We start from the raw sequence: 11,208 nt of genomic DNA, 5'->3' as shown, positions 1-11,208 counted from the left end.
CACACACACCCTATAACTGCCCTATAGTATAAATGGGATATATGGGGGGACTGTGCCCTATACACTGACACACACACACCCTATAACTGCCCTATAGTATAAATGGGATATATGGGGGGGCTGTGCCCTATACACTGACACACACACACCCTATAACTGCCCTATAGTATAAATGGGATATATGGGGGGACTGTACCCTATACACTGACACACACACACCCTATAACTGCCCTATAGTATAAATGGGATATATGGGGGGACTGTGCCCTATACACTGACACACACACCCTATAACTGCCCTATAGTATAAATGGGATATATGGGGGGACTGTGCCCTATACACTGACACACGCACACCCTATAACTGCCCTATAGTATAAATGGGATATATGGGGGGACTGTGCCCTATACACTGACACACACACCCTATAACTGCCCTATAGTATAAATGGGATATATGGGGGGACTGTGCCCTATACACTGACACACGCACACCCTATAACTGCCCTATAGTATAAATGGGATATATCGGGAGCCTCTTTCAGTTTAGCTATTAAAGACCTTTATTAGTAAATACTGATGGGGGTACAAAGGGAAACCAAATATCCTATTGTTTGACGTTTTCATACAGATCTTGTTCTGTGTTGCTCCTTCTTGGCTTCTGGAAAAGACAAATGGATATTGTTACAGAGAGACAGAGCCGCCCAGCCCCGGGTGTATATACCGACACCCAATACGCCCAAATACCCAACACTTTCACAAATCAGCCTGCAAAGAGCTCTTGCTAAATCCCCAACTGAACCGTGTATTCCGTACATCAGTATTGTGGGGGTGCTACAGGCTTTGGGGGGTAAGCAATGGGCCCTAGCAGGGGAACTACATTATAGAGAATGACAGGGCTAGATTTACATTGCTGATTATGAATTCATTCTGCTGCAGGCTGCATTGGTTTCTCTGCTGCCATGTCATGGATATCTGAGTTCATTACTAATCAGCCTTGTATTGTGTTATATTGTATATGTGCTGTATATTGTAAGTCCCTAAGCTCAGGTAAGTGACAGCAGCCCAGCCGCTATGCCCTGTGCCCAGGTCTATGGCACGACTCCCGGTCACAGTGCAGGGAGTTGCAGTTGGCATTACCAGCTTCAGCGCGGGTCTCTTGCTTCCTCCGCGGGTCGGTCCTTGGGCAGCAGTCGGTTTCACCTGCGCAGATCATACACCGCCATGTTACTTTGTACATCAGTGATATTAGGGCTCATTCACAAGTGCGCACAGTGGGGAAGTGGCGGCAGCCCTGCGTTGTGCATTTATAATAACACACAAGTCATGTGACAGACGTTACATCATAGGTGCCGCTTACAACTGATGACATCACTAAGCCCCATTAATAAGGCTGTCAGGGATATTTATGGATTTTGTGCATTATATAGATATAATGGGCTGTTACATAGAGTGGGGGCCACATTACCTGGGGGGTGGGCTTGGCTTTGGGGCTCTGGTGGGTCTCCACATTAAGTACCTACAGAAATAAAGACAAAAGGGGCAATTAGTAGACAATAGGGGCAAGAGGTAATGAGCAATAGGGGCAAGAGGTAATGAGCAATAGGGGCAAGTGGTAATGAGCAATAGGGGCAAGAGGTAATGAGCAATAGGGGCAAGAGGTAATGAGCAATAGGGGCAAGAGGTAATGAGCAATAGGGGCAAGTGGTAATGAGCAATAGGGGCAAGAGGTAATGAGCAATAGGGGCAAGAGGTAATGAGCAATAGGGGCAAGAGGTAATGAGCAATAGGGGCAAGTGGTAATGAGCAATAGGGGGCAAGAGGTAATGAGCAATAGGGGCAAGAGGTAATGAGCAATAGGGGCAAGGGTAATGAGCAATAGGGGCAAGGGTAATGAGCAATAGGGGCAAGAGGTAATGAGCAATAGGGGCAAGAGGTAATGAGCAATAGGGGCAAGAGGTAATGAGCAATAGGGGCAAGAGGTAATGAGCAATAGGGGCAAAGGTAATGAGCAATAGGGGCAAGTGGTAATGAGCAATAGGGGCAAGAGGTAATGAGCAATAGGGGCAAGAGGTAATGAGCAATAGGGGCAAGAGGTAATGAGCAATAGGGGCAAGAGGTAATGAGCAATAGGGGCAAGAGGTAATGAGCAATAGGGGCAAGAGGTAATGAGCAATAGGGGCAAGAGGTAATGAGCAATAGGGGCAAGTGGTAATGAGCAATAGGGGCAAGAGTAATGAGCAATAGGGGCAAGAGGTAATGAGCAATAGGGGCAAGAGGTAATGAGCAATAGGGGCAAGAGGTAATGAGCAATAGGGGCAAGAGGTAATGAGCAATAGGGGCAAGAGGTAATGAGCAATAGGGGCAAGAGGTAATGAGCAATAGGGGCAAGAGGTAATGAGCAATAGGGGCAAGAGTTGGTGAAGGGGAACGTGAGGGATTTGAGTACAGTCAAGTCTTACCTTTCCCTTGGGTAACGGGGTCGCCTTCTCCAGGGTATCATAGAGCTGAGAGTCAGGACGGGGCGTTAAAGACTGAAGGAAGAAATAAATCTATGAGATCATGTGATTCAGAGAGAGTCCAGTTCTTGCCCTCAGCAGCTTCTGTAACTGGGGTGGGGGTCAGTTCCTACAGCATGAACACCCCCGGGGTCTCTCTAGGGTGCCTAATGGCACAGGAGAAACACACAGAGACACATGGAAAGTACTGAACATATGGTTAGAGTATTGCTGCTGCACCCCAACATCTGTATAAAATAATTCTTCCCATGGCCCTGCTGCCTGTATGCCTCATCCTAGTAGATAGAAGTAGAGAGATGTAACATAGAAGAAAGCCTTGTGGGCTAGTGGAATGCTATGATGGGGGATGTCTTCTGAGCAACTGAGTCTCCATTTTGCAGACTTACTGAGCTCAATAACTATAGCCAAGAGCCATATGGCCACTAGGGGCCGCCAGAGAACCCGATACCCAGGCCTCAATGGTATTGATGGGACGTGACTCTATGGTGGAAATAGACTGGGGCCCACTGGCAGGTTCCCTGGTACCCTGACACCCAGGCCTCAAGGTTCTAAACTGTCCAACTTCTGTGGTACTGATTTTCCTGGCCTATGTGGTGGAGGCCGATAATGGAAGACAGTTTTGACCACTCCCATTTTTTAAACCGTACCCAGTTCAAACCACACCCATGTTATCACAAGAGCTTTTAAGACCATCCCCACATTAATGGTGGTGGCGCAGAAAAAAACCCACTGTAGGGATATCCCTCTTCATTCATATGTGAAAGAATTATATTATGCCATATTAAGCCACACCCTGAAATCCATATGGCTCCTCCCCTGTGGATAGCACAGCAACCCCCAGCATATAATTACACACCTTAGGCGCCATATAATGACTATTTCCAACTGCTAACAAACTCCCAGAACAAACCCCTGCCAGGTTCACCTCCCACAGGCAGCATAGGCTAGGCAGAGTATGGCACACACAGGCAGGGTAAGGCAGGCAGAGTATGGCACACACAGGCAGGATAGGGCAGGCAGAGTATGGCACACACAGGCAGGGTAGGGCAGGCAGAGTATGGCACACACAGGCAGCATAGGCTAGGCAGAGTATGGCACACACAGGCAGGGTAGGGCAGGCAGAGTATGGCACACACAGGCAGGGGTAGGCAGGCAGAGTATGGCACACACAGGCAGGGTAGGGCAGGCAGAGTATGGCACACACAGGCAGGGTAGGGCAGGCAGAGTATGGCACACACAGGCAGGGTAGGGCAGGCAGAGTATGGCACACACAGGCAGGGTAGGGCAGGCAGAGTATGGCACACACAGGCAGGGTAGGGCAGTCAGAGTATGGCACACACAGGCAGGGTAGGGCAGGCAGAGTATGGCACACACAGGCAGGGTAGGGCAGGCAGAGTATGGCACACACAGGCAGGGTAGGGCAGGCAGAGTATGGCACACACAGGCAGGGTAGGGCAGGCAGAGGATGGCACACACAGGCAGGGTAGGGCAGGCAGAGTATGGCACACACAGGCAGGGTAGGGCAGGCAGAGGATGGCACACACAGGCAGGGTAGGGCAGGCAGAGTATGGCACACACAGGCAGGGTAGGGCAGGCAGAGGATGGCACACACAGGCAGGGTAGGGCAGGCAGAGTATGGCACACACAGGCAGCATAGGGCAGGCAGAGTATGGCACACACAGGCAGCATAGGGCAGGCAGTTGACTAATGGCACGCCCAACAGGAGTGAAACGCAATAAACAATAACTACTCACCGCATAAACTGAACTGGAGGCCTCTTTGTCCCCTTGTGGGGATTTTGAGCCCCTGGGGTCAGTGGAACTGTGGGGCATGGGTGGGGAGTCACCCTGTTGGGAGAGAAAATGGGTTGGAATAGAAGAGTAGGAAATGCTCTACAGAAGGTGCCACGCCATGCCAACGCCATACATCACCTTTCTCTTCCAAATAAATGGGAGCAGCAGCAGGGCAGTCCCTGTGGCCGACAGGAGCAGGAGCAGGACCAGCAGGGCAATCAAACTGGACTGTAGGCGAGAAGAGGGGTCCGGGGGTCTCACAAACCCATTATCTACGTACAAGAGACAAGAGAAGGATCTTAGAGACTGTGCCCCCCCCCCCCATGGGGTGTGCATATGGTACATTCCATACCTCTCACATGTATGTAGGTTCCGCTGCTGGACTTTATGGGGGCCAGACACGTCGCGACACAGTAGTACATGGCAGACTGCCCGTCGGCACGGATACTGTGGGTTATCGTTTCGGTGCCATTGGTATCTGGGGTGGATACTGCTTGCTCACTCAGCTTGGTTGGGCCCGCGGGATTGGCGCGTTCCACTGCTGAATAGATGGGGGTGCCAATCGCTCTGTTTGTAAAGTGTATGTGACAATCAATAGGGACCGGGGTGCCCGTCAGTGCGACCGTAACCTGGGGCCCCTGGGAGACCTGGAGCTGCTCGCACCCTGGGGGAACATGAGAGGGAAATATCACATTGTTATTTTATTATTTATAGTCACACAGGGGCCCAATAACATACACACACAGGGGCCCAATAACATACACACACAGGGGCCCAATAACATACACACACAGGGGCCCAATAACATACACACACAGGGGCCCAATAACATACACACACAGGGGCCCAATAACATAGTCACACAGGGGACCAATAACATAGACACACAGGGGCCCAATAACATACACACACAGGGGCCCAATAAAATACACACACAGGGGCCAATAACATACACACACAGGGGCCCAATAACATAGTCCACACAGGGGACCAATAACATAGACACACAGGGGCCCAATAACATAGTCACACAGGGGACCAATAACATAGACACACAGGGGCCCCAATAAATACACACACAGGGGCCCAATAACATACATCACACAGGGGCCCAATAACATACACACACAGGGGCCCAATAACATAGTCACACAGGGGCCCAATAACATACACACACAGGGGCCCAATAACATACACACACAGGGGCCCAATAACATACACACACAGGGGCCCAATAACATAACACACACAGGGGCCCAATAACATAGTCACACAGGGGCCCAATAACATACACACACAGGGCCCATAACATACACACAGGGGGCCCAATAACATACACACACAGGGGCCCAATAACATACACACACAGGGGCCCAATAACATACACACACAGGGGCCCAAAACATACACACACAGGGGCCCAATAACATACACACACAGGGGCCAATAACATGTCACACAGGGCCCAATAACATAGTCACACAGGGGCCCAATAACATAGACACACAGGGCCAATAACATAGTCACACAGGGGCCCAATAACATACACACACAGGGGGCCCAATAACATACACACACAGGGCCCAATAACATAGTCACACAGGGGGCCCAATAACCATAGACACACAGGGGCCCCATAACATTACACACACAGAGGCCCAATAACAACACACACAGGGCCCAATAACATAGTCACACAGGCGGCCCAATAACATAGACACACAGGGGCCCAATAACATAGTCACACAGGGCCAATACATAGCACACAGGGGCAATAACATACACACACAGGGGCCCAATAACATACACACACAGGGGCCCAATAACATACACACACAGGGGCCCAATAACATAGTCACACAGGGGCCCAATAACATAGTCACACAGGGGCCCAATAACATAGACACACAGGGGCCCAATAACATACACACACAGGGGCCCAATAACATACACACACAGGGGCCCAATAACATACACACACAGGGGCCCAATAACATACACACACAGGGGCCCAATAACATACACACACAGGGGCCCAATAACATAGACACACAGGGGCCCAATAACATAGTCACACAGGGGCCCAATAACATAGGACACACAGGGGCCCAATAACATACACACACAGGGCCCAATAACATACACACACAGGGGCCCAATAACATACACACACAGGGGCCCAATAACATACACACACAGGGGCCCAATAACATACACACACAGGGGCCCAATAACATACACACACAGGGGCCCAATAACATAGTCACACAGGGGCCCAATAACATACACACACAGGGGCCCAATAACATACACACACAGGGGCCCAATAACATACACACACAGGGGCCCAATAACATACACACACAGGGGGCCCAATAACATACACACACAGGGGCCCAATAACATACACACACAGGGGCCCAATAACATACACACACAGGGGCCCAATAACATACACACACAGGGGCCCAATAACATACACACACAGGGGCCCAATAACATAGTCACACAGGGGCCCTATAACATAGACACACAGGGGCCCAATAACATAGTCACACAGGGGCCCAATAACATACACACACAGGGGCCCAATAACATACACACACAGGGGCCCAATAACATACACACACAGGGGCCCAATAACATACACACACAGGGGCCCAATAACATACACACACAGGGGCCCAATAACATACACACACAGGGGCCCAATAACATACACACACAGGGGCCCAATAACATACACACACAGGGGCCCAATAACATAGTCACACAGGGGCCCAATAACATAGACACACAGGGGCCCAATAACATACACACACAGGGGCCCAATAACATACACACACAGGGGCCCAATAACATACACACACAGGGGCCCAATAACATACACACACAAGGGCCCAATAACATACACACACAGGGGCCCAATAACATACACACACAGGGGCCCAATAACATAGTCACACAGGGGCCCAATAACATACACACACAGGGGCCCAATAACATACACACACAGGGGCCCAATAACATACACACACAAGGCCCAATAACATACACACACAGGGGCCCAATAACATACACACACAGGGGCCCAATAACATACACACACAGGGGCCCAATAACATACACACACAGGGGCCCAATAACATAGTCACACAGGGGCCCAATAACATACACACACAGGGGCCCAATAACATACACACACAGGGGCCCAATAACATACACACACAGGGGCCCAATAACATACACACACAGGGGCCCAATAACATACACACACAGGGGCCCAATAACATACACACACAGGGGCCCAATAACATACACACACAGGGGCCCAATAACATAGTCACACAGGGGCCCAATAACATACACACACAGGGGCCCAATAACATACACACACAGGGGGCCCAATAACATAGTCACACAGGGGCCCAATAACATACACACACAGGGGCCCAATAACATACACACACAGGGGCCCCAATAACATACACACACAGGGGCCCAATAACATAGACACACAGGGGCCCAATAACATAGTCACACAGGGGCCCAATAACATACACACACAGGGGCCCAATAACATACACACACAGGGGCCCAATAACATACACACACAGGGGCCCAATAACATACACACACAGGGGCCCAATAACATAGACACACAGGGGCCCAATAACATAGTCACACAGGGGCCCAATAACATACACACACAGGGGCCCAATAACATACACACACAGGGGCCCCAATAACATACACACACAGGGGCCCAATAACATACACACACAGGGGCCCAATAACATACACACACAGGGGCCCAATAACATACACACACAGGGGCCCAATAACATACACACACAGGGGCCCAATAACATACACACACAGGGGCCCAATAACATACACACAGGGCCATAACATACACACCAAGGGCCCAATAACATACACACACAGGGGCCCAATAACATACACACACAGGGGCCCAATAACATAGTCACACAGGGGCCCAATAACATACACACACAGGGGCCCAATAACATACACACACAGGGGCCCAATAACATACACACACAAGGGCCCAATAACATACACACACAGGGGCCCAATAACATACACACACAGGGGCCCAATAACATACACACACAGGGGCCCAATAACATACACACACAGGGGCCCAATAACATAGTCACACAGGGGCCCAATAACATACACACACAGGGGCCCAATAACATACACACACAGGGGCCCAATAACATACACACACAGGGGCCCAATAACATACACACACAGGGGCCCAATAACATACACACACAGGGGCCCAATAACATACACACACAGGGGCCCAATAACATACACACACAGGGGCCCAATAACATAGTCACACAGGGGCCCAATAACATACACACACAGGGGCCCAATAACATACACACACAGGGGCCCAATAACATACACACACAGGGGCCCAATAACATACACACACAGGGGCCCAATAACATACACACACAGGGGCCCAATAACATACACACACAGGGGCCCAATAACATACACACACAGGGGCCCAATAACATACACACACAGGGGCCCAATAACATACACACACAGGGGCCCAATAACATACACACACAGGGGCCCAATAACATACACACACAGGGGCCCAATAACATAGTCACACAGGGGCCCAATAACATAGACACACAGGGGCCCAATAACATACACACACAGGGGCCCAATAACATACACACACAGGGGCCCAATAACATACACACCACAGGGGCCCAATAACATACACACACAAGGGCCCAATAACATACACACACAGGGGCCCAATAACATACACACACAGGGGCCCAATAACATAGTCACACAGGGGCCCAATAACATACACACACAGGGGCCCAATAACATAGACACACAGGGGCCCAATAAACATACACACACAGGGGCCCAATAACATACACACACAGGGGCCCAATAACATACACACACAGGGGCCCAATAACATACACACACAGGGGCCCAATAACATACACACACAGGGGGCCCAATAACATACACACACAGGGGCCCAATAACATACACACACAGGGGCCCAATAACATAGTCACACAGGGGCCCAATAACATACACACACAGGGGCCCAATAACATACACACACAGGGGCCCAATAACATACACACACAGGGCCCAATAACATAGTCACACAGGGGCCCAATAACATACACACACAGGGGCCCAATAACATACACACACAGGGGCCCAATAACATACACACACAGGGGCCCAATAACATACACACACAGGGGCCCAATAACATACACACACAGGGGCCCAATAACATACACACACAGGGGCCAATAACATAGTCACACAGGGGCCCAATAACATACACACACAGGGGCCCAATAACATACACACACAGGGGCCCAATAACATACCACACACAGGGGCCCAATAACATACACACACAAGGGCCCAATAACATACACACACAGGGGCCCAATAACATACACACACAGGGGCCCAATAACATACACACACAGGGGCCCAATAACATACACACACAGGGGCCCAATAACATACACACACAGGGGCCCAATAACATACACACACAGGGGCCCAATAACATACACACACAGGGGCCCAATAACATAGTCACACAGGGGCCCAATAACATACACACACAGGGGCCCAATAACATACACACACAGGGGCCCAATAACATACACACACAGGGGCCCAATAACATAGTCACACAGGGGCCCAATAACATAGTCACACAGGGGCCCAATAACATACACACACAGGGGCCCAATAACATAGTCACACAGGGGCCCAATAACATAGTCACACAGGGGCCCAATAACATACACACACAGGGGCCCAATAACATACACACACAGGGGCCCAATAACATACACACACAGGGGCCCAATAACATACACACACAGGGGCCCAATAACATAGTCACACAGGGGCCCAATAACATACACACACAGGGGCCCAATAACATACACACACAGGGGCCCAATAACATAGTCACACAGGGGCCCAATAACATAGTCACACAGGGGCCAATAACATACACACACAGGGGCCCAATAACATACACACACAGGGGCCCAATAACATACACACACAGGGGCCCAATAACATACACACACAGGGGCCCAATAACATAGTCACACAGGGGCCCAATAACATACACACACAGGGGCCCAATAACATACACACACAGGGGCCCAATAACATACACACACAGGGGCCCAATAACATACACACACAGGGGCCCAATAACATACACACACAGGGGCCCAATAACATACACACACAGGGGCCCAATAACATACACACACAGGGGCCCAATAACATACAAGCACATACCGTGGGCGAGGTGCAGCCAGAGAAGGGCACCCAGTACATAGGGGGGAGCTGCCATGGGGCCGTTAGTGGCTCCGTCGTGGAATCACTTGCTCTTGGCGACACTTCTTCTTTCTCTGAGCAGATAATGGGGAAACTGGGCCGAGGGTGGAGATTTCTCAATGTTGCAAGAAAGGAAGATGTTTCTCAGAGAAAACAAAAAACTCAGTGCTCAGTTGCAAAGATGCTTGCAAATTTCCTCACACCCCCCTTCTGGCGTTGGGTCACCCCCCCCAGCATACACAGGGCACCCCCCTTCTGGCATTGGGTCACCCCCCCAGCATACACAGGGCACCCCCCTTCTGGCATTGGGTCACCCCCCCAGCATACACAGGGCACCCCCCTTCTGGCATTGGGTCACCCCCCCAGCATACACAGGGCACCCCCCTTCTGGCATTGGGTCACCCCCCCAGCATACACAGGGCACCCCCCTTCTGGGATAGGGACACCCCCAGCATACACAGGGCACCCCCCTTCTGGCATTG

The 11,208-nt window shown here is 50.5% G+C and overlaps 1 protein-coding gene across 1 annotated transcript; it reads right to left on the bottom strand.

Annotated features, from left to right (window-relative positions):
- Positions 1–545: 545 nt before the first annotated feature.
- Positions 546–10,841, bottom strand: LOC733570 (hypothetical protein). Its single transcript, NM_001044479.2, has 8 exons — positions 10,688–10,841; positions 4,665–4,976; positions 4,451–4,584; positions 4,274–4,366; positions 2,463–2,534; positions 1,469–1,519; positions 1,141–1,203; positions 546–661 (listed from the first exon to the last, which is right to left on the bottom strand). The coding sequence occupies exons 1-8, from the start codon at positions 10,740–10,742 to the stop codon at positions 608–610; spliced, it is 834 nt and encodes a 277-aa protein (NP_001037944.1). The 5' UTR covers positions 10,743–10,841; the 3' UTR covers positions 546–607.
- Positions 10,842–11,208: the final 367 nt, after the last annotated feature.

The sequence above is a fragment of the Xenopus tropicalis genome, chromosome 3 (genome assembly GCF_000004195.4).
Source record: "Xenopus tropicalis strain Nigerian chromosome 3, UCB_Xtro_10.0, whole genome shotgun sequence".
In the NCBI taxonomy this organism is placed as follows: Eukaryota; Metazoa; Chordata; class Amphibia; order Anura; family Pipidae; genus Xenopus; species Xenopus tropicalis.
Note: the sequence above shows the minus strand (reverse complement) of the source record. Positions and strands in the feature narration are given on the sequence as shown.